Below are 24,213 nucleotides of genomic sequence, written 5' to 3' on the forward strand. Positions count from 1 at the left end.
GATTTAGGGTGTCAATCCTTGGTTAACAGAGCATGAGTGGCAGGCTTTCTAGTTTCCTGTGTTTGCTTGAAAATTCACCCCAGGCAGCGCTCACTCTTGTTTGTTCAGATGGAGGCTGTGGGGTCTACTCTGGCAGCTGTGGCCAGGGCCCCAGCCTTCCCCGGGGCATTTAAGTTCTCAAGTCTAGGATCCCATAAGGAGCCGTGAGGACCCTTTCAACATTCCAGTACAAGTGCCCGCGTGACTCAGACCAGGACTTCCGGAAGCTCAGGGCTCACCCCGAGGACACCACCTCAGCTCCCCGAGAGCTGGGGGTGCTGTGACCTGGGCTCCCTCCCATTACAAGAGCCGTGTCCCGGGACCCTGGCCGCAGCCCGAGCTGTCAGTGCCCCACGGAGGGGTCGGGGCTCCGTCTCACTTTCCTCCCTGCACCCCCACCTCTAGTGAAAAAGAAACCTGACTTCCACCGACCAGGGCTGCCCCTGGACTGGAGGTGACCTCCAGGGACAAGAAGAGACCACACGCTTCCTTCAGCAAAAGAGGCTAAAACCTAAACCTCCTGGGAGATAATTCCTGTGGAGGCATCTAGTCTGTCCTCAAAGACGGGGACGCAAGCTAAACGCCTGCTCTCAGCACACAGAGCGAGGGCATCCTCCCCAGAGCGGCGCTTCTGAGCAGCCTGCGGGCTGGACAGCCAGACATCACTTCAGACCACCCGGTGGGGGGAGGGTTTTACCAAGTCTGGCAGTGGTCAGGGTCCCCGGGGTTCAGGGTGATCTTCTTTCCCGGGGCTAAGCGCCGGCCGGCCACCTCACACACCGGGCAGTCTTTGGGGTCCACACAGGTCTGCAAAAGCTCATCCAAGATTTTCCCTGCACGACAAACCTCTCGTCAGGGGCCAAAGCTCCCGCCTTCCGCACTGAGAGACCCCCTGAACTAAAGGGCCCCCAGGGGTCGCCTCACGGCTTAGGGACCTCCGTCCTTCTTCCGGCCTTGACTGACCCTTCTGCAAAACCGGGAGGGGGGAGCTCTTCCCCCCACCCCGCCGCCCCGAGACCCCAGCAAGTCTCCGAAGCTCTCTTTGCCCCACGGAAGAACACACTGGCTAACCCTCACCCCTGCTACCAATCCTGCAGCCACTAAGCACACGCGCTGGGTTACGTTTAAGCGGAAACTAAGCAGCACTGAATAAAATTGAGAGCGCCCCTCCCCCGAGCCGCCCTGGACCGGAGCCCTCCCGTCACCGCAGAAAGCGCCGTGGGCAGCGCTGCTCTAGGGGAACCCGTCACCGGGCTCCCAGAGGGGAGCGTGGTCTGGGCGAGGCTGGGGAGGCGCAGGACGCGGAGTCGCTCTCCGGGCCACCTCCCCCACAACCACCCCCCGCCGTCCCCCGCGGCCCAGGGCCTCACCTGGCGGGCAGTGTGCGTGGCAGCCCTCCACGCACCGCGCGGGGCAGGCCAGCGGCTCGGGGTGCTGGCACGTGACGGGGCAGGCGGGCGCGCAGCTGTTGTAGCGCCATTCGCACTCGTAGCCGCCCTCCCGCAGGTTCCTCTCCTCACAGCTCTGGGCTGAGCGGACACAAGCGGGCACGGCCGTTACCGGAGCCCCGGGCGACCCTGCGCCTGGCGCGCCCAAGGCCTCGGCAGACAGTGTGGGGCCGGCGGCCTTGATGACCCCGGGGGCGGTGATGGAGCCCGGGACCTCCGGAGTCACGCCTGCCAGAGGCGTCGGGGTCTTGAGAGCACCCGAACCAGGAGCCTGAATCTGTTTTCCTTACAAAGCCGACCGGCGTGAACACGCAGGGAGGAAGAGGCTCCCGGAGCGCACGCGCCGCTCTCGCCCACCGGCCGCGTGATGGCGTCTGCCTGCCGACTCACTGACTCCCTTCTCCTCCTCCTCCCTGCTCCCGCGCTCCCTCTTCCCGATTCCTCCAGAAGGGTCACTACCCACTCACATCTTCAGTCCTGTCTCTCCACACGCACACCCATGTCTTAATCCCCTCAGGCCCCGGCCCGCACCCCAACGTGGGTCTCTGTCCTCCCGCACCCAGCAAGGCCTCGAGGTCCAGATGCGTGAGGGGCAAGGGGAGGGTGCCTGGGACCGCGATGGACATCAGGACTCACGGCACAACGTGGCCGTCCTCCAGGCCACCACGCTGCCGTGCTGGGCACACACATGGGCGTAGGCAGCAACAGTGTCGCAGAAGCAGGCGCAGTCCCCAACGGACTCACAGGAGCAGGTGTCGTAGATGCAGGCGTCCAGGTATGGCTCCGGGTCCACCTGCAGGGAGACACATGGGGCCTGGGTCTGGGATGGGAACTGGGATGGACTCGGGCGCTCTGGCTCTTGGTCTGGGCGGGAACGTTCTGGTGGCCAGAGTAGGGAGGGGAGCCCTGGTGTAGAAGGAAAAACGAGAGGCAACGTTCCCAAGGAGGGAAGGAGGAATGGAGTGCAGAGGCAGAATTCCTATGTTCTCATCCAGATTCCAGCAAGAAAGGGGGAATAAAGCAGCCCTGCCCACCTCTCATAGAACAGAGCTGCCTACAGATTTCCCAAAAGGACATTCCTTTCCGTCCATCTGTCCACTTACCTGCTCAGCCATCCATCCACCCCCATAACCCACTCCCACCCTCCTGGGTACCTGGGTGTTTTACATAAACACAGCTCGCACACACTGGTCACACTATTTCTGGCCTCCACGCAGCAAAGAGACTGAGGAAACACATCAGGACCCACTCGCCTTGCCTCGCCGAGGTGCTGCAGGCTAGTGGGCTGGACAGCAGGGCGGGCCGGGCGACCCTGGACTCTGACCCCAAGCCTACCCGAGGGGTAGCCCACCCGTCGCCCATTTTCCATCACAGTCACCACCTCCAGCTTTCGCCTGCCCCTAGACATGCCCCACACACCCCAGCTTGTTCAGGGCAGTTGTGATAGGAGTGAATTCAGACATTAAGTGGGTCACTGTTGCAAAAGTCCTGATTTCCCTGACCCCTCACTATCTCTTCCAGCTCCAGTGCCCAGGGTCTCCAGCAGACCAGGGAATCTAAGAACCCGCTGGAGTCTCAGGGACTAAGAGTCACTGGATGGACAGGAGGAGCGCTGAAATGCAGGTGTTCGCGCTGTCACTCCCACGGGACAGGGGCCACGTGTGTACACGGCAGTGTGTGTGCGTGTGTGTGTATATGTTCATATATACACAAGTACCCCCTACACACACGTGTGCGTCTACACAGTCATATAGAGGCAGAGAGAAACTGTGGGGAATTCCTCATCACCAGTGAGAGCAAGACACAAAAAGAAGCCACAAAATGAGGGCTCACAACCACAGGCTTCAAGGCCAGCAAAGAGCTTCTGTGAGACGAGACCTGGGAACCCCGGGCAGGGATGGGGTGCCTGCGGCCAGCGACACGGCAGAAACAGGAGAAACAAACAAACAAACAAAAACGCCGCCCTCGTGTTGGAGACGAGATGAGCTGTGGGGGAGAAACTCTAAGACTGAGACTGAAAGGGCAGCAGGGGCAGATCCCCAGAGACCCGCGTGCTGCGCAGAAGAAAAATGATTTTCTCTCCTCATAAACCTTTGCTTACTCTTTGTGCTGCCCAGCCTGCAGCCAAGAGAGGTGAGCAGACGCAGGTCATTTCTGAGGCTCCCAGTCACGTCCGCACTTAGACGCACCCACTCCCAGTGCCCAAGCCCCTATGCCAGCCCCTGGCGCTCCCGGCCCCCAGGCGCCCGCCGCCCTCACCAGCATGTTGCAGTCCCGGAAAATGTCACTGGTGAGGATCCTGCAGGAGGAGTCCACCATCGTCTGCTTTAGGACGCTGCTGCGGCAGGTGGCAGGGGACGCGTCCAGTGGCACCTGGGGAACCGGGCAGGGACACCCAGGTGGACTCAAAACAGTCAGCCTGGAAGGACCCAGGAGGCCCTCTCCCAGAGCCCCGCCACCACTGCAGTGCCCGCCGCCCACCGCCCACGGGCCACACACAGGGGCCCCAGCGCACCTTCCTGGCGTCAGCGCACTGCGTGCTCACTTTCCAGGAGTTCCCGAAGTCCACGGGGTCTTCCTCCACCTGGAGGCTGCTGCTGGTGAGGTCGTTGTTCTGGACGCCGTCGAAATTCCCACACAGGCCACACACCTGCTCCTGAGGACAAGGTGGGAGCATAAGCTTTGCAAACCTCCGAGCAAACCCTCTGAGTCAGGAAAAGGAGGGACCAGGTGGCAAAGGAGGCAGGCTCGTCTGAGGAAGAGGAGGATGGGATGAGGTCAGGGAGGGAGACCCCGAGGGAGACCAGAGTGACCAGCAAAGCCTGGACCTGGCCAAGGCCTTTCCCAGCTTCCACACTGACCCCATGTTAAGGTTAAGGAAACCGAGGTCACTGACAAAGGGAGGCAGCCCGCCCATGTCCTTGAGATGGCCAGTGAGGCAGCCTGGGTCCTGGTGTCTGTAGGATAAACCATCACCTGCCCCAGGAAGGGCCTGAGCAGAAGAGGAGCTGGTTCTGTGTTAAATCAGTGAGTGTAAGAGGTCCAGGGAGGGAACGTTCTCATCCTACTTGACCATGGACCGGCGAGTCCCTTACCTGGGGGCCTGTAGCCTGTTCAGAGCCGGGATTCTGCTGTGAACTAAATACCACCAGAGGTGGCACAGCATCTTATTTCTGTGTCCACCCCTTGCGGGGAGCAGTATACAAGTCCTGAACAGCTAATAAATGAATAGATGGGAACCATCCCACAAGAACCGTGGACAGAACTGGAGCTATTTGTCCTGGAAAAGAAAAGGAGCCAGGCTCTTAGAACACAGCTGGGTCCCTATCTTGGGACAAAGAGATGCGACTTGTTCTGTTCTGCTGGGAGATACGTAAGAATGTTCTTGTGGGTGGACAGAAGGACAAAGACCTTTACAAGGCCTCACAGCCTGCATGGTATGGCCTGCCTCCTCCCTGCCCTTGTAAACCACCGGTCACCCCAAGTCCCTCCTCTCCAGACACTCCGGCCTCCTTGTTCAAACACTCCAAACGCTGTCCACCTCAGGGCCTTGGCACGTGCTGACCCGCCTGCCTAAATTCTCACGTACAGATAGTCACATGGCTCCCTCCCTCCCTTCCCCGAAGACCCTACGCACACATTATCTTTTCAGACAGTTTCATCAGACCAAGTCATCTACAATAAGTAACACCCTCAGTAGAATATGAGCTCCACTGGGGTGCGGTAGACAGAACCATGGCCCCCCAAGAAGATGTCCACGTCCTAAGCCCCAGACCCAGGAATATGTTACCACACATGACAGGATGTGATGCGTTTACACCTTTGCAGGTGTGATCAGGTTAAAGGTCTTGAGGTGGGGGAGATGGTCCTGGGTCATCTGGGTGGGCCCGGTGTCATCACAGGGTCTTATAAGGGGCACAAGAGGAGTCAGAGTGAGAAAGATGATGTGACAGAGGGAAGTGGGGGCGGGGGGGGGGACACTGTGCTGCTGGTTTTGAAGGTGGAGGATGGGACCACAGCCAAGGGATGCAGGCAGCCCCCAGAAACCAGAAGAGGCATGGACACAGATTCTCCCTCAAGGCCTCCAGAAGGAATGCAGCCCTGCCAACCAATTTATACTTCTGACCTCCAGAACCGGAAGAGAATCATTTGTGTTGCTTTTTTAAGCCACTGAGTTGGCAGTAATTGGTTATAGCAACCACAGGAAAGTAATACAAGGGTAAGAGATATACAAATCTAATAACTCTGTCTGTCTACCTATCCATCCATCCATCCATCCATCTATCTATCTATCTATCCGTAGCCATCTCCCGCTGTGCCCACAGTGCCTAGAACAGTGCTTGACACGTGACAGGCGCTCAGCAAGGGTTTGCTGAACAAGTGAGTGACGTGTTACCGCTTTCCAGAAATGGAACCAGGAGTGCAGGCCGAGGACGAAGGATGCTATGGGAGAAGCTGGGGAGGGCGTTCCTGCCACCAGCACAGACAGAGCTCTTGCCACATACATGCTGGTTAGAGAAAGCGCAGTCCCAGCAAACCGCCGGAACCTGGACAAATACCGGAAGCCTTCCCCTCAGAAGCGCTGGCCCGTGGCTCCGCGGGAAGGCAACACCTGGGTGCTGGCCGTGTTACAGTCACTTCGTGCGTGGCTGTTTGCCTCTTCAGGGTAAGAGACTTTAAGAAAAGCTACTGCCCAGATCTTTTCCTTCCTTCCTTCTTTTGTGCATGTAAACTGCATGCCTAGCAAGGCCAGTCAAGGAACTGTCTACAGGGTCCAGAGACCCTCCATCCTTCCCACGGGCAGCTAGTCTCAGGAAACAGCCGGAGCGAATTCGGATCCATGAGGCCACGATCTTATTTGTCTGGGAAAGGGGACTGCATTAGGCGGCCACCTACCTTCCCCCCAGACGAGGAGGAGGAGGAGGAGAAAGGCCACCTACCTGGTAAGTCTGCTTCAGGAACACGGAGACGCTCAGGTGGCGGTCCCAGACCACGGAGATGGCCTTGCCCAGCAGGACCATGATGTACCGGCCGGACTCCACCACCTCGAAGTGCGTCTCATCCTTCATGGGCCTCTTCACACTCACCTGCAGGTGTAAATGTGGGTATGTAATATACACGTATTTATGTGTGTATATACAATATGTGCGTGTGTGTAATATATGTATGTGTGTATGTGCATACATCTGTATATATAATACACATGAGACTATATAACATGTGCATATGTGCATATATTTATGTCTAATACGTGTATACAAGAGTGTATTGTGTGTACATTTGTATACATAATATATACAAATGTGGGTATATAACATGTATATATTGTGTACATATGTGTATATAATATGTACATGTTTGTGTGTATTTGTATGTATAACATGTATGTGTGTGCATGTGTATACATGTGTATATATGTATGTGATGCATGTATGTGTGCATGTTTATATGTGTATATATCTGTGTATGTGTATACATTCATATATATAATACAGGTGTATGTTATATGTACGTGTACGTGTGTGTATATTTGTATATATAATACGTGTGTGTGTGTATACACTTGTGTATATAATGTATATAAATGTGGGGCTCTATGTTTATATGTGTGTATATTTGTATATACATTATATATGTATATACTCTATATCTACGTATACAATGTGTATATATATTTATACATATATATGTGTATATACATTTGTGTATATAATGCATACATGTCAGTATATATGTGTGTATCTATATTTATATGTGTAATAAATGTGTGTGTGCACACATCTGTGTATATAATGTATATATGTACATATATATGTGTATATGTGTGTATGTATTTATACGTATGCTATATGCACATGTATGTGTGTATACACCTGTGTATGTAATGTATACATATGTGGGGCTATAATATGTTTCTATGTTGTATGTATGTGTGTACATATTTGTATATACAGTGTATGTGTACATATATTTATACATGTGTGTGCACACATCAGTGTGTGCAATGTGTACACGTGTGGGTATATAACACACATTATGTGCATGTGTACATATATTTACACATGGAAGTCCTCCCACCCTCCGCTCTCCACACCGCCCCGGAGGTCCGCCCTGGCTCTCCCCACGCTGGAGCAGATATACTTACACACTCTTCTCCACACATGCCCCTGCACTTCCTTTTACTAAAATGGATCGTGTCACCCCTCATGAGGCCGATGGTACAGCTCCGCCTCACGCTCCTCAACAGCTGCACAAAGTCCCATCTGCCCGCGTCCCGCATGCACGCCTGGCACCTGCTCTTCGTCAGTGGACAGAGGGCCAGGGGGTGGAGGATGTGGACAGCACTCACCTCCCCATCAAACAGCTCGATCTCCCCTCCTTCCACCAGGATGGTGACCCGCTTTCTGCACTTCAGGGAGGGGTAGCCACAGCCCTCGTTCCCCACCAGGATCCGGAAGGTCCCAGGGTTACTGCCACAGTGATCCTGGGGGAGAAGGGGCGTCAGGAGAGAAACAGGAGTCCTGCAACCCCTCCCCAGATCAGCATGGCACCTGGCGGCGCTACGTTCTGGTGGAATCCCTCTGGGCTGCGGGCCCAGAACTGTCACCAAAGGTCACTGGACCCGGCAACCGCGGCTGGCCTACCATCTCCAGTTGGGAACAGAGGGCGAGGGGCACTGGTCTTCAGTGATGCACTGCATACAAAGGAACCAAAGGGGACACGCTTCTGGCAAATACTTCCAGAAGCAGTACTTCTGGCTATTACCAGAGAGCCGACAGTGCCGGCTGCCAGCGCGGTGACAGGAAGGAACGACTCACCTTAGAAAAGCTAGGTATGAGCCTGGTTTCTGCCACTTACTAGATGACACTGAGTCAAGTCACTTACCTCTGTGATCTCTCTCACACACACACACACAGAGATCCACGGACACACAGACATGCAGAAATACAGACACGTGCATACACATACACATACACACAGAGACAGAAACACCGACATACACATGTGCAGACACACGCAGACACAGACGCACGTACACACACACACACACACACACACACACACGCTCCTTAGGTAGAGAAGTGGGGGCACCGGACAGAAAGACGGAGGGGAGGGAGGAGGGTCTGGGAGATGGCGGTGTGCCCGCCTCCAGCATAAAGGGGCTTTACTTTCCCCAGCAAGAAGCCAGCTGGAACCCCAGAGCCACAAGTGCGCGGTAGTGAGAAGGCCCTCACCGGGCAAGACCCAAGGCTCAGCGTAATAAAACCACCGTCACGGCTTGGACCCCTCCCATAGGATTCTCTGTGTGCATCACGGGTAGGGACGTGTGCAAAGGGAACAGACATGACTGAGCCCTCCCAGGGTAAGAGCCGTCAGTCAGTCCAAGGACCACCCCTAAGCGCGGGAGTCAGAGGAGGGGAGAGAAAGAGCTGCGGCTCCTCCTCCCTCGATCTGCCCGCCCCCCGTGCCTGGACGTGTACTTTCTCTTTGCCAATAAATCCTTTAACATCTCGCTGCACGACACTGCGTCTCCCATCCAAATTCTTATCTTTCGGGTAAGACAAGAACTGGGGTCTTCTCCCTTCCGCTTTTGGGGTGACACACTCACACCCGCATACCACACACACGACGTGCCCCTCTGTAACACGGCATCAGCCGACCCAATGGGACTGTCAGGTTAAACGGGTCTGAGTTGGGTCAAGGGGCTGTTAGGTTACAGACGGAACAGAGGTACAGGTGCTTTGTCATCAGCTGAGGTTTTTCTGAAGGGGAAAGAGTTAAGTCCTGGTAACAGCTCCCAGAGGAGGAAGGAGGAGAGGGAGGGGACCCAGGACAAAGCACCAGGAGGGGACAGCAGCACAGGCCGAGGGGCAGGAACACTGGCCGCCCACAAGGGGCGTGACTTGGCGGGGGCTCTAAACTGGCCCCCTGGGCAGCCCAGGCAGGAACCGCTGGGGCGGGAGGTCCGACCGGCCGTTCCTCATTGCACTGAACTGTCCTGTTTTCTGGGTGCCCAGATTTGAACCTGGCTCAGGAGTGGAGCCCCAGAGGTGGCGTCACCCGTCTTTTGCTACCAGGGCCGGAAGGCAGACAGATAACGGAAAGACAGGCTTCCACGTGTGATCTCTGGGAAAGCCCTAGACAGGGGTGCACCGCGGGTTCTTGGGTGTGGGTGAAACCATTTCATGGTGTGTGTGCTCGCCTCCCCAGCACCCTGCCCGCCTCTCTGGGGCCAGCCGGGGCGGTGGCGGGGGCCAGGGGCTCACTCACTGCACCCTGGGCAGGCGTCATGCTCGGTCCCCCTCGCTGCCTGACTCTGGGGCTGAGGCTCCTGTGAATCTGCAGTCCTCCCTCTGGACCGCACCACATCCCTCCTGTCCTCCCGCCGGGAATGGAGACAGAGAGACCACATTTGTTTAAGCTGCACAGAGTCCAGCCATCTCATCCTCGTGGGAAAAGCACTCAGCGGTCCCTGCTCACCCACATCGTGTCAACCAGCAAGAGACGCTTCCAGGACTCCCCGCGGCGGGAGAGGGAGGTGGGAAGGCCCTCTCTCACCAGCTGGGGCTCCCCACTGTGCCTCCGGACTGAGGCTGCGTCTGCCAGAAGGAAAGGAAGTCGCTCTCCCCCACTGCGGTGGGACTGGGGCCGATGGGAGCCTGGCCCCACACCAGCCCCAGTCAGCACACGAGCTTCTGTCCCAGTCCCCTGAGTGCCCAGGTGAGCTCAAGTTCCGAGCTCCTGTTCCTCCGGGCATGTCTTTTGAGGCCTGGAAAATCACTCCCGTGGAAACCAGCCCCCAGGGCCGTCTGTGCAGACAGAGCAGCAGGACCTAGCCTGGAAGCCCCCCAGCCGCCACCCCCCGTCCCCCAGGCCTCACCTGCACCAGGACGTACTGGCACTCCCCGGGGAACAGGTACTTGAGCCCGTCGAAGGTGAGGTAGTGAGCCAGGCCCAGCGCCGAGCACGAGGCGTCACACACGTGGTCCGAGCAGTTCCACTTCCGATCCCGACAGACGCTGGGAAGAGGACGCAGGGGATGGTGGCCAGGCGCCTTGGGTAGGGTCAGGGCTGGGCATCAGGGGAGCCAGGGCCACCCACCCTCCAGGAGGCCTCGGGAAGGGGGGGTCTGTGGTGCGTGGACCCTGCCCTCCTGTCACAAGGGGAAACCGGGCCAAAGACGGGCCCTGGTTGTCCGAGGTGACCCGGGCAGATGGAGGAAGAGGCCCAGTCACTCTGTCACAACCTGCTCCAGATGTGCTAAAGCCCCGCCTCCCGGGACGTCACCTGGGAGTGGCCACTGAGGGCCCAAAGCCCCTCTGAGACTAACGGGACAACCGAGACAGAAAGGGCAGGAAAGTTCTGAGTGGGGAAACAGTGACCAGCCATGAACTTCCGGCAGGAGGGGCACAGGTATGTGTAACTGAGTTTAAATCATGGTGATTCGCTGGCTGCCCCAGCTCCCCAGCCCGCCACCCCGTAACCAGAGCTGACATCAGGGGGCCACTCTGCACAACAGCAGTGGAGAGCTCAGACCTCAGGCCAGAGACAGGAAGCCCCTTCCTGCCTCTGTCCACGTGGTCCTTCCGTAAAGCTGTTCATGGCCCTGAAGTCAAAGGCAGGGTGAGCCAGCAGAGCAAGGGGCTGTGTGAAGGGGGGCCACGGAGGAGTGAGGGGGGACCAGCCACCTTGCATGGTCCTTTCTAAGCACCACAATATGCCTGGTGCAGGGTACAAGGCCAGAGAAGGTCCCCTGGACTCCACGCCCTTGGGCAGCTAGGGCACATGTGCAGTGTTATCCTCCCCAGGCCCGTCTCCCTGAACAGAAACATTCCAGAGAGTGTCCGTGCAGGGTGAGAACACAGAATGATAAAGATTGTCCCATTTTACAGATGGAGAAACAGAGGCACAGAGAAAAGGAAAGGAATGCCACAGTCAAGTGCCAAAGCTAACCCTCGCTGTCTCAGTCTGCATCCCCATGTCCCCAGAACTCCTCCCGGCCTCACCAAGTGTTGCAGTCAATCTTCAGTGTCTCTCCGGGGGCATACTCTCTGCCCTGGTGGAAGCAGGGACACCTTTCCAGGGCCACACACCTGTTCTCGTGCCGGACCTACGGGAAAGTGATGAGGAAGTCTTGCGGCCATAGCGAGTGACCTCTGCTGGGAAGACAGCCCGGCCAGAAGCAGGCTGGGGCTGGAGAACCGTCGCTGGTCTGCACCGATCCTCCCGGCTCGGCTGAAGTCGCTCCAACCCCCTCTGCCCTCACACGCTGAAGGGGGGGGTAGGTGCCCTGAGACCCCATAAGGCATGTCCCAGCCCTTGACATGTGTGTCTCCTTAGACCCTGGAGCCCCACCAGAGGGCCTCTCCAAAGGTAACAGAGCTATGAGCAAAGATTAATGTACAATTATTCATCGTTGCAAAAAAAATAGAAGCAACCAATTTTTCAACAACAGAAAAATGATTAAATCTATTAAAGGATCTCCAAGTGATGGTGTAGAGCTATTAAAATATAAAAAAGTTTTGAGAAATACTTATACTGTTAATTTATAAAACAGGGAAGGAAAAGCCATACACACATATGGTCCCAATTATGAAAAGAAGATAAATCTATTTCAAAAAAAGTCTTGAAGGAACTATACAGCTGCCTCTGAGGGGCTGGGATAAGGTAACTTTATCTTCTTTTTTGGTTTTAATTTTTTTCTGAATGTTCTTAATTGAGCATTTACTATGTTTTGTAACTGAAGAAAACGGCCGACCTATTTAATGAAATGAATGAAGAATAGTGCACTTCATGTCCTAGAGGTGGGAGTTGAATCCAGGCCACACACAGGCATGGATCAAAACCAGAGGCTGGGCTTTTCCAAGCCTGGGTGCACCCTCCTGACCCCGTCCCTGAGGGTCTGACACACCTCCACCCATGAAGAAGTGATGATGTGACAAGTGAAACTCTTCATGGGCCAGAGGGGCCGAGCCGAGAAGAGCTGGCCAAGCCCACTCTGACCCCACACGCACATCTGCTCCTGTCCCAACCCTAGGAGGCAGCCCGGACGCCTGCCCTGGCAGGACCCTGGGTAAAGAGACCCTGCCCTCAGGTTCCAGAGCCACCTGAGGGGTGAGAAGCTCCTGGTCCACGGCATCTGTGCAATCCAGTCACTCCGAAGACGAGCCTGGCCTCCCTGGGCTCGGAGCCAGACACGGGCCTGGACAGGGCAAGCTTGGGTTCAACAGAGGGCTTTCACATCAAAAATTATAGGCTAAAATCTTGTGTGCATGAGCCTGTGCATGTATGTGTGCATGTGTGTGTGCACGCTTGCATGTGAGTGTGTGCACGCTTGCATGTGAGTGTGTACATGTGTATGTGTGCGTGTGCATGTATGTGCCTTGTGTGAGTCCACGTGTGCACGTGTGTGTGAATCTGTACATGTATTTGTGTGCATGTGGTGTGTGTGCGTGCAAGTGTACACATGTGTGCGTGCGTGTGTGTGCATGTGCGTGGGTATGCGTGTGGATGTGTACTGTGTATATGCGTGTGCATGTGAGTGTGTGCATGTATGTGTGTGTATACATGTGCATGTGTTGGAATGGGTGGGAAGAATAACCTCCACTACTCAACCGCCACCTTCATGCAACCTCGGAAGTGTCGCCGGGTCCCCAGGGCCTAAGTGAAGGGCCAGGATGGGAGTCAGAGCGAGGAAGACGCAGGTGGACCACACTCTTGGTGGCCCTTACCTCCCAGGTCCACAGTGTGTCTGGAGGACAACGAGCTCAGGCCCCGGGCAGGGAAGCCGGCAGCCTGGTAGGTACAGGGAGGGCTGGGAAAGGTCCCTACCCACCCCCCACCCCAGTCTTACAGGCCGGCACACTCAGGCTTCCTTCTCCCATCGCCCACCTCCCCTCTCCCTCGGCTCCGACCTAAGTCCCAGGCCTGCCACCTAGTGGCTGCTCTGAGAAGGACGGCCGCCTCCCAGGGGACCCGGACTCGCTCAGTCCTGCATTTAGTGGAGACCAGACAACCAGCCACGTGATGCGAAACGTCACGTGAGACAAAAGCGACGCAGGGGGCTGGGAAAGGATTCCAGGAAGCAGCCCGCTCACCTCCCCTCGGCCGCAGGCCGGGTAGACGGCTCCCAGCCCCATGGTCTGTGCACTCAAAGTTCTAACCTCTCTCCAGGGAGGTCAACCCCCTGACAAGGAGCCCTGCACACCCAGGGCCCAGGGGTGAGTCCAGGAGGCCCAGCCCCCTCCAGGGGACGGAAACGCAGGCCCCAGTCTGCCAAGGTAACACGGCACCTCTGCTGTGCCCGCAAACCGCACGGCTCCTCTCTGCTCTGCTGACTGCCGTGTTGGTGGATTCCAACTTAAAAGAGGACCATGGGACTGAACGAGGACGGCTGTGAAGGGGACAGAGGCCTGGGTTAGACCCACGGCAGAGCTGGAGGGGATGCAGAGCACAACTTTAAAAGGAGAGGAAAGGTTTCCGGACTGTATTTCAGCAGGAGGCTCCCAACTTGGCAGAGACAATCAGACAACAGCAGATAAAGACACAGCGCAGGAGAGGGACGGGGTCTCGGTGAGGCCCGTCCGACATGCAGGGCGGCACGGAATTTTGTGGCAAGTCACTGAAACTTCACGCCTAAAATGAAGTGAAACATTGCTGCCTAGTGCTTGTCCCTGTGGGACACCAGAAGGATAAGACAAAGCTGGTGAATGTCCTTCAAAGACTTCAGACGAAAACAGGCAGAAATGGTTTCACTACTGCTCATCTTGAGTTAAAAAGGCTCGTGCTGAGAACATGGTCCTAGGCCTTGGTCAGCCCCAAGAAAAATGACAAAGTGGAGAAAAAGATGGTTTTGTTACTTCTCTCTGAAAAGGCCCATCTTCACCCCTCCATACAGACCTATTCTCCAAAATCTTTTTTTGCCTTCCAAGTGTCCTTTGTCCTCCCCACACCATCACTCCTTCCAGCTCAGTGCAGCTGACTTCAACTAGATGTTTGCTAGAGGAAAGAATCTGATGAAATAACTCATGCTAAAGTGTGAATGACTTCCCATGAGGATTTATAAGGTTGTAAGCTTTTTTGACCCTTTCATTTGTTAACCAAAATGAATTTATGCTTATTGTACTTCAGTAAACCTGAATAGGTAGCAAGTCACAGGAAGTGCAGGAGATATTTTTGAGATGAGGGGCTTTCTGGGGCCTTTTGGAATCACATCCCATAGGATTTACATGTGCAGCTCTCTCTGGATGGGCCCCTGAGCCCAAGCTCTAGCTTTCAAAAGACAGCACCAAAAAGCCTTTTCAGTCTTCATATTGGGCCAGTGAGAAAACTGGGCATCAAAGGACCAGAGAAATGAACACACTTCCCAGCTGCTGAGAGGTTTCCCAAGACCAGAGAACTAGGTACCAGTTTGGAGAATGTAGCCAGGATTTCAGACAGTGAGTGAGCATCCCCCAGACCGTGGCACTGCACTTGGGTCCGGGAGTCAGGAGAGCAGGATTTCCACTGCATAATCATGTGGCCTTGAATGGTTCTGTGTCCTTCCTTTGCTCGGTCTCCTCCTGTGCAGGAGGAGGGGTAAAAGTGTGGGTCATCAGGGCTCCTGGCTTTGCCTGGGACAGCTGCAGCCGAGGCTGGAATGGCAGAGCCGGGCAGAGGGCTGTGCTTTGCTGCCACCTTGTGGTGGAAGCAGGTAACACCCTTATTTAAAAGCAACACGTTCACTCAAGAGCTTTTGAGCCATAGAAAAAGACTTGGGAAATGTTCCAGTGCAACCCCCTTTTTTTATTGATCTAGTGGGTCTTATACGTGGACCCTGAGGTCCAAAACACTTCCCCCAGTGTGCACTAATTTCCTGTAGCACCTCTGTTCATGATATGATTCTCGGTCTTCCTCTGTGAACTCCTTGTAACCGTGGTCATTAAACCACCACTCACTGAGCGACTTCTACGTGCCCCCCACTGTCATCTCCGGTCCTGCAAACAACCCTTCCGACCCAGCTTTACAGGTGAGAAAAGTCAGACACAAAGATGTTAAGCGACTTGCAGCCCAGTTAAGTAAATGTTAGGAGCCCGGATTCAAGCCTGGAGGATGGAGGCTCCAGTCCACGCAGCTTGTCCATCAGGGTGTTGACTGCCTGTCAGAAGCATCCTCACCCCCTGTGCCATTCAAGGAGAACTTGGCACAAGGGTAGATGGAATGAAACAGAAAAACCTCTGGTCTGAGCAGGTGCCAGGCCCCAAACAAATGGCAAAGTGGGGGACTCCCTTCCTGCCGCCAACATCAATCAGACACTGCTGGCTGTGAAAAGGGAGAGGAAACCTTCAACCGAGAGCAGGGCTGCTCAAAGTGTGGTCCCCGGACCAGTGCCGGGCTGTGATGGTGTGAGTGTAGCAGGTGTTTAGAAAATCATGCGGCCATTTACTACGTCTGTTGCCCAGGTCTACCCATCATTGCCTTTGTTATCTTTTCCTGGCCATTCATGTCTGTCGTATTTACAAAAGCTTTGGTCCACAGCAGATTGGAAATTTAAGAAAACAGTCCCTTCCCAGGTCTCCCCCATGGACCAGAGGAGGGGGTCAGCCCAGCCTCTGAAACTGAGCGCCAGTTACGGACAAAAACAATTACAGCTCTTCCCACGATTCTATATGGCACTTTCTGGTCTTAAAAGTGCTTCCACAGATGACTCCTTCGGGCCCACGGCCAACGCGTGATGAAGGCAGAAGAGAAACGACGCGCCATCCTGCCCTCCCCCGGCCCCCATGTTGGCCCCTCCCACCCCACCTGGCCCCCACCACTCACTCTGGGTGTGGGGCACTGGAGTCAGGGGAAGCAAGAAGACAGGGTGCATTTGAAAGAAGAAAATCCAGAAGGTGCATCCTTCAGGGTGATGAGAGCAATCTATATTTTTAATATACGAAATGCCCTGAGATGAGACTTGGGAAGGAGGTAAGGGGGCCTTTTCAGACCACTGTCACCCACAGAGGCACCAGGAGCCAGGCGGCTGCAAACCAGCATGGTGGGACCACGCGTGGCCTCCAAGGACCAGCTGGCCGAAGGGTGAGTGACTGCAGCCCCAGAGTCCCAGAATGTTAAAGCCGACCAAGACCTCATGACTCACTTTACAGAGGAGGACAAGGCTCAGCGTACGGAAGGGACTTGCTGGACCCAGGGCTTGCCGATGGCATGGCAGGGACATCAATGTCCTCTCTTGAAATAGAAAGTTGTACGCAATATGCAAATCATATGCAAATATATGTGTGCATGTCATCTCATCTTCATACAATGGGATGCCGCCCTTGGGAAAATTCTAGTGGAAATGCCTATTTTCACTTATAAGTATTTTCTGGAAATACCTGCTTTGCTTCCCAAGGCACCGCTGTGCTGAGCTCTTGTATTTTTGTCAACTTTCATCAGGATCAACCCCGGACACTCCCCTACCATCTCCCTCCCCACCTCTGGCCACAGAGGACCCCCCGCCGCCCCCCCACGGCACCCTCACCGCCATCCTCGTGGGGCTCTTGTTTCTCCCTCCCTCTGGCTCCAAAGCCCACCCCACTCCCCGCAGGAACATGAAGGTGGCCACCCGCTGCAGCTCAGGGACTTACCATGCCCGGGGGACAGAGGCAGCCAGACACGCAGCCTGCGCTCACACACTCCAGGTCGTAGTTCTGGCAGGTTTTGGCACACTCGAGCCCTTCCGCCCTCGGGTTGTCAGCGGGACACACCAGCTTGACCATGGGGGGCCGGCAGAACAGGCTCCTTTTGCCTTGGATTCGGGAAACCCAAGAGGTGATGAGCAAGGGGTGAATGGATCTGCCTTCTGCTCTGTCCTTTGCCCCCTGCCTGCCGTCACTGGATTCCAGAGGCTCAGGGTACCCACTCCCTCGGGTAGATCATGGCCCAACCTCCAGCCCAGGCCAGCCGAGAGCTGGGTCCCTGTGCTGGCCTGGATGGCAGCCTCATCTCCCCAGCTGAGCGCTGGCCTCTGTCCACTATGAAGGTGCCTCTGCCGAGCTCAGCATCCCTCTGACGGCCTATGGTTCTCCTTCCCCTTGACCCTGCTGTGGTCCGCTGCATGGAATCAGGATGTGCCCACAGAAACGTCCAGAGCCAGGCTTCAAGGGAGCTGGGTTTCGGTGCTAAAAAGAAATCTTTGCCCCAGCAGGACCATTCTTGAAATGTTTATAACAAATCTGGTGGCAAAAACTTTAAAAGGGGCTTTGCTCACATGTCACCCAGCCCCTGGCCATCCCAGCCGCTCTATCTAAATCTGTAACACTCCATCCCTGGGCACTCCGACCTGCCCTCCTTGCCTCCTCCACCTGATCACCCTCTGGTATCACCATCTGACACACCACACACTTCACTTCTTTGTTGAGCGCCCTCTCCCACCCCGCCCCACCCCACCCACTAGAACATATGCTGCAAGAAGGCAGGGGGTTTGTCTGCTTTGTTCACTTCTGTATTTCCTGGCAATCAGCAGGTGTCACTGGCTGATTGAATAAATGATGACAGCAGATGACGGACACAGCACCGGTCTTTCAAAAGCCCTGATGCACTGAACAGCATTTATATTTGTATCTGTAAGGCAGAATTTCCAGCCTTGTTTTTATATGGAAACTTTCGTTAGGAAATTGAAACCCTAAGAGGTTAAATGGCTTTTCCAAATCACACAAAATTCTAGGAGTTTCCTGACTTTGAAAAAAGATACGTTGCAGTGCCTAGGCTAGAAAGCTGAGTGAGAGAAGCATTAAAGACCGGCCTCGGAGGCAGAATGCAGCAGAGAGAGGTGCGGGGGGGGGGGGGGGGCTACCACAAGAACGGGGAGGAGAAAGAGGCAGAGAGACGCAGTGACCTGGAGGTCGGCTGTGAACTGACAGTTTGTGTTCTCCTAAAATTCACATGCTGCGATCCTAACCCCCAAAGGCCATGCTATTAGAAGTGAGGCTTTGGGAGGTGACTGGGTGGTGAGGGTGAAGCCCTCATGAATGGGATTAGAACCCTTTGAAGGGACCCCACAAAGCTCCCCAGCCCCTCCCACCATGCCAGGACTCGGCGAGGATCTAGAAAAGGGCCCTCACCTGCCCGTGCGGGCACCCTGCTCTCAGAGGTCTAGCCTCCAGAACGGTGAGAAACAAAGGCTTGGTGTCTGGAAGACCCCTAGTCTGCACTATTTTGTCACAGCTCCCCAAAGGAACTAAGACAAGGGCACAGTTTCTGACTGCAGCTCATGAGCCACCCCAGGCTGAGAGATGCTCCGCAATCAGTCATGCAGAGGGTGGGGCCGGACTCCTCAGCAGGAGAGGCCGGGAGACAAATGCGGGCCCAGAGCTGGGTCATGGGAGAGAGGGGGTCTAGAGGAAAGTGAGAGAAGTCAAGCTGGAGGCTGAAAATAGCCCATTTATCTGCCTAAAGGCACCTCTCCCTCCCACTGGAGGGTCCTCTCTAAGCAAGGATGAGGGATCCTTCTGGATCCAATTAGGCCGCTGACCCAGGAACGTGAGTATGGTCTCACCAGTGCCAAGACTGCCCTGTCCCCCTCCCGTGCCGTGTCTGTAAACCAGCACAGCAACTACCACTGAGGGCAACGGGCCCAAGCCCCCACCTCAGATCCACCTGAGGGGCTTTCTAAGGAGCTGCCCCGGTCAGCGCGTCCCAGGTGAAAAGAGGCCACTGAAGGCGGGTGGTGTTCACCACAATCAAGGTGACCGAGGCGCTCACAGCTGCTCCCTGGGTAAGGTTCCGTGGGCAGAAGGGAGCTCTCACTGACTGGTCCACCGTGCAGGTAACTCAGCCTGTCCCCAACACAAAGTAAGACCCCTCTGGCTGGATAACGGATGCGCACAGACCAAGGCACGCCCAGGCCTGGAGGTCACGCTCGCAAACACATGCCTGAATTGCAACCAGCTGCCTCCCCCACCCCGCGTGAGAAATCTGGGCAGAGGGGGGCGAAGAGCTCCTGGGGGGCAGTACTCACTGCGGTGGGACAGGGGACCGCCGAGGACAGTGTCGGGCAGCAGGCTCCCCGGGGCTCCGCTGGTGGAACAGTGCATGAAGCCGTCCTCACAGTAGCTGCAGAGAGGACGGTGACAGCTGAGACGGACTCCCCGCCTCCCACCCACCCTCTGCCCCTCCAGCCGGGCTCCCGGCCCATCCTATAACCCGCCTGAAGCACAGCTTGCTGGGGGAACCAGCGACCACGTGACTCCCCCCAGTGCGGGTGGTTCACTCCACCCCAGGCCCCGCCCCTCTGCTGGCTCCACCCTCGGCCTCCCCCCCCCCCCCGCCGCGTGCCCCTCCCCTTCCCGCCTCCACGCTGGCATCAGCAGGTCCCACCTCGCCCTTGATCCACATGTTCAAATGCCTGCATGATGGCCACCTGTGGTTCTCAAAGACACTTCAAGCTCAGTCTGTCCCCACCTCGACTCACGACCCCCGCTCTGAAGCCAGTTTTCCTCCAGGGCCCAGATTCATCAAATGAAACCACCATCCACCTAGTCTCTCAAACCAGAAACCAGGGATCGCCCGGACACAGCCTTCTCCCCTCCCCCAACACCTGACCCATCCCTAAGCCCTGGGCTTTGTGTCCTGAGTGTTTCTAGAATCCATACCCACTGTCCATCTCCACTGTGACGGCTACCTGGATGACCAAAGAATAGTCTGGAGAAGCCTGCAGGCCACCTGGGCTTGCACATCCCACCCCCTTCCCCAGGTGTCACTGCGCTTGCCCCAGCAGGCTTGCTCTTCGGGGCACTGTCAGAGGACACAAATAAAGAGCCACACACAAGCCCTGAGTTCCCGCTGCCTCATGCTCTCCATGAAACCCAAGCTTCTGGATGAAGTGGGAAGACAGGATGGGCTGTAGGTTTCAGCCCCGGTGCCCGAAGGTGGGGCCGGGCAGAGGAGACGGTCCCAGAGAGGCCGCTGATGTCCAGACCCTGAGAAGAGCCTGGATCCAGGGCCACCCCCGCCCCGGCCCTGTCCATCCAGGAGGTGCTGCACCCCCTCCCCACCTTCATTGTGACTCTAATAGTAAAATAACCAGCCACGCTTGCTGCCCTCCCTCCAAGTCACCCCAGCCCCCTCCCCTTGGCTTCTTTCCCCACCACACTATGAAGCATGGGGGCCACCATGACCTCCTGATCCCCAAATTCAACATATTCTGTGGAATATGAGCTCAGGAGTCCCTGGGTCCCAGCCCCTTGCAGGAGGATTTGGGAAAGTGATTATCTCGCTAAGCCTCAAATTCTTTACTAAAAAAGCAAGCCCTGCCTGTATAACTGTTGCTTGAAGGTCCCAGGGAGAAACACCGTGAATACTGTAGCCCCCCAGCAGCAGTGAGACGGCCACCGGGCCAAGGCCAAACGCCCAAACCCACAGAAGGCGTCATTATGGGCCTGCCCCCTTCACTCCCCTGATACAGGCCTGTCCCGGCACTGCCCTTTGCCCTTGGCCTCTCTCACAGGCTCCTCCTCCTCCTCCCCTGGTCCCCCGAACATTCTCTCCGATTCTGGACTCAGTCCTCTCGGCTGCTCCTCTTAGAAGCCTCGCTACTCTCACAGCTAAAAGTGCCTCCAGCCCCAATCTCTCACTCAAGCTCCAAACCCAGAATTCCAGCGACTGGTTCCACTTACACTCCAAGATGCCCTCTTGGTGACTCAGAGTCGTCAAGGCCAGAACCGAACTCCCTGTCTTCCTCCTTGCTGCTCCTGGCATCCCTGCCCACACTCTGAGCATTCAAGTTCAGAACCCTGGGGTCACTGTCAACACACCTCCTCCTCCCACACCTTGGGTCCAGTCTGTTTCCTTTCCCAGTGTCCCTAGCTCCATTCTGCAAACTGGCCCCTACGTCCACTGCTATGACTCGCTCCAGGGCCTCACCCTCCACCCAGGCTGTGTCAGCGTCTTCCCGCAGCTGATCTCATACCTCACGCAGCTCCCAGAACCCACTCTCTAAAGCTCCACTTTGGTCCTATTTGCTCGCTACCCAAACTCCGAAGGTCCCATGCCTACTGTTCAAGCATCAGTCCTCACCCGCCTTTCAAAGACCCCTGACACTGGTCCCAGCTTCCCCCGAGTCTCATCTCTCCCACATCCACATGTGCTCCCCTGGAGAACTTAACCTCCATGATTGGTGAGTATTCCTCGTGCATTTAGTCCCTGGACCTCTGCTCCATCCAAAACCCCTCCTCCCATCACTGCACCCAACCTCGGCTAGAATCCTCACGCTCAGAAGCGACCTCCTGCATCACTGAGTCTTCCCTGGTTCCTCCCAGATGGAAGAGTCCTTCCTTTTTCTGAACAAGCAGAGATTTGGGGCCTCTGATATGGCAAGTCTACCAAATATCACAGTTATTTCACCTCAGGAAACTTTCATTAAACCTAGCTTTTGTCAGGACCGTTAGGTACTGGGGGTCGGGGCCTAAGACGTGGTCTCGACTTTTGGGGAAGTCACCATCTAGAGGGGAGATTCAACACATATTGCTGAAATCCTGTCCCAGGGACCATAACTGTTTTAACACAAGTGTAAATGACCCACTCTGGGTACATGAGATTGGGAGGGACTGCAAGTTAATCTCACTGCAGTGATGAGAAAAAGCATCACACCAAATGCATTGCAGACCTCGTGTAGATCCTTGAACAAACCAACTACAGAAAGATGACTTGGGACAATCAGGAACACATGGACATGGACTGAATATGAGATGTTATTAAGGAATGATTGTTAATGGTTAGGTTAGTAAGAGTTTTATAGTTAGGTTGATTTTTTTAAGTGCTTATCTGTTAGAAATACATACTGAAGTGTTCTCACATAAAATGATATAATATCTAAGGATTTCTTTAAACTATTCCAGCCCAAAAGGGGAGGAGAGCATGGATCCAACAAAAATGGCGAGGCGGCCATCACCACGGAAGCGGGGGCTGCAGGCGCTGGGCTTCCTCACGCCCGTCTCTCCACTTGGGGCTGAAATTTTCCATAAACGGGACATTTAAACTGCTTCCCCTAAGAGACTGTCAGCTTCCTGAGGGCCTACTCTGACTCTGGTTCGTCTTTTAGACACAATCTCTAGCCCAGCACTCAGGACAGAACAGGAGCCGAGGAAGTGTTCGCCCAAAACGTGTCTGTTACAAATTTCTTCTGTGACCATTGACAGGTGCTGGAACTGCCCCTGACCGAGGGCTGGGGGGAGGGCCAGCCAGCAGTGTGCACGGCCTGGAGCTGTGTTTTGGGGAAGTGCAGCAAGCAAGTCGGGACAGCGAGGCACCACTGAGACCACGCCACTATGGTGCATTTCCTTCTGACTCAAGGTTTCGGCCTGAGAACTTTGGCAGGAGGCGGAAGGGAAGGGAGGCGGGGAGGCATCCCATTTCCTGTTCTAGAAAAGGGAAACTGAGGCCTAGGGCCAGGAGGTGGGGCCCCACGTATGGCAGCTGCTTACTGTTCACGAGTGACTCCTCCTGCCCGCCTGGGGTCTGCGTCCCTGCACGGTAAGGCAGTCAGGAGCCCTGTGTGCAATCCTAGCTTTGGTCTTGACAGTCATATCCTGTCTTGGGCTTCCGGTTACCCATCCACGAAGTGAAGGACTCGGAGGCCCGTTTCCCAGCCCCGCCGTTCCAGAGGCCCCTGGTCCCGCCACGCGACCTACCACATGGTGTGATGGTCTGAGAAGATGTCTTCGGGCTGGAAGATTTCACCGTCGTAGTAACAGGGGCACTGGGCCCTGGGCACACAGTCCCCCGCCTCATCCAGGTAGAGCCCGGAGGGGCAGAAGCAGCCCTCAAGGCAGACCTCGTCGCACTCGTCATCCGGGTGAGAGAGGGAGCGGCAGGTCGCGTTGCAGGGGGTCCCGCACTGCAGGTACACCTGGCCCCGCGGGCAGCTCAGGGCTGGGAGAGAGGGCAGGGAAGGACGGCCTCAGTGGAAACATTAAGATGACCAGGACTGCAGTTCTAGGACTGGGGGTGACCCCAATTATATCCATACGGTCACTGCCTTCCCTTCGCATCAGGAGCAAAAGTGTATTTTTACGTTCACAACTGTCTGTTATAATGACGGATGTACAAAGCCTGGGACATAACTGAAATCCTGGTGGACTTCAAAGCTGTGAATAGTAAAAAGAACCAGCAGGTATGGGCAAGGCCATTTCTCCTGTGATGATAATAACAAGAACAGCTACCATTAATTGAGCACCGACTGAATACCATGCTCTTCGTGTGGGTTTTATGCCTCTGACGCTCCTCTCAGTGAGATAGATCTCACAAGCCCGTCTCTGCAGGTGAGAAAACTGACACTTGGGCTAAGTGACTCGTCAGGGTCACGCGTCCCAGGGAGAGGCAGAGGCAGGATTCCAGCCGAGCTCTCTGTGACTCAGAAGCTCATGCTCTTAACCATTACGCTCTAGAAAGGGAAACAGTCCCCTAGGAACCAGTCTCTGAGGACACGCCAGTCACAAAGTGCAGGGACACTCTTACAGCTGCCCCAGCGGAGCCAACAGCACCCATTACCCACAGATCTCCCCCTCCCTGGCCTCCCACATCCAGAAAGGACAACACAGAGAAGCCGAGAGGAAGCTGGGCAGAGGGGCAAGGCCACAGGAGGGGGAGCGCCAGATCCCACGCTCCTGGGCTGGAGCCCCAGTCCTGCTGTGCTGTAGCCATGTGACCCTGAGCAATGTCCTCCCTGGAACATGGTGATGATGTCCACCTGGGTGGTGGTGGCAGT

At 55.7% G+C, this 24,213-nt stretch overlaps 1 protein-coding gene across 3 annotated transcripts in view; it reads right to left on the reverse strand.

Moving 5' to 3' along the window:
- Nucleotides 1–24,213, reverse strand: part of VWF (von Willebrand factor) — a 114,414-nt gene that overhangs the window by 40,718 nt on the left and 49,483 nt on the right. For all 3 annotated transcript variants that reach the window (XM_074357439.1, XM_074357438.1, XM_074357440.1), the window contains 12 exons: nt 23,138–23,378; nt 19,468–19,562; nt 17,096–17,256; nt 11,495–11,598; nt 10,369–10,507; nt 7,837–7,971; nt 6,428–6,574; nt 4,003–4,143; nt 3,747–3,860; nt 2,124–2,280; nt 1,410–1,568; nt 737–872 (listed from right to left, as the gene is read on the reverse strand). In XM_074357439.1, the coding sequence (XP_074213540.1) occupies nt 737–872; nt 1,410–1,568; nt 2,124–2,280; nt 3,747–3,860; nt 4,003–4,143; nt 6,428–6,574; nt 7,837–7,971; nt 10,369–10,507; nt 11,495–11,598; nt 17,096–17,256; nt 19,468–19,562; nt 23,138–23,378 (1,729 nt within the window). The remainder of the gene's footprint in view (nt 1–736; nt 873–1,409; nt 1,569–2,123; nt 2,281–3,746; nt 3,861–4,002; nt 4,144–6,427; nt 6,575–7,836; nt 7,972–10,368; nt 10,508–11,494; nt 11,599–17,095; nt 17,257–19,467; nt 19,563–23,137; nt 23,379–24,213) is intronic.

The sequence above is a fragment of the Camelus bactrianus genome, chromosome 34, assembly GCF_048773025.1.
Source record: "Camelus bactrianus isolate YW-2024 breed Bactrian camel chromosome 34, ASM4877302v1, whole genome shotgun sequence".
Taxonomy (NCBI): domain Eukaryota; kingdom Metazoa; phylum Chordata; class Mammalia; order Artiodactyla; family Camelidae; genus Camelus; species Camelus bactrianus.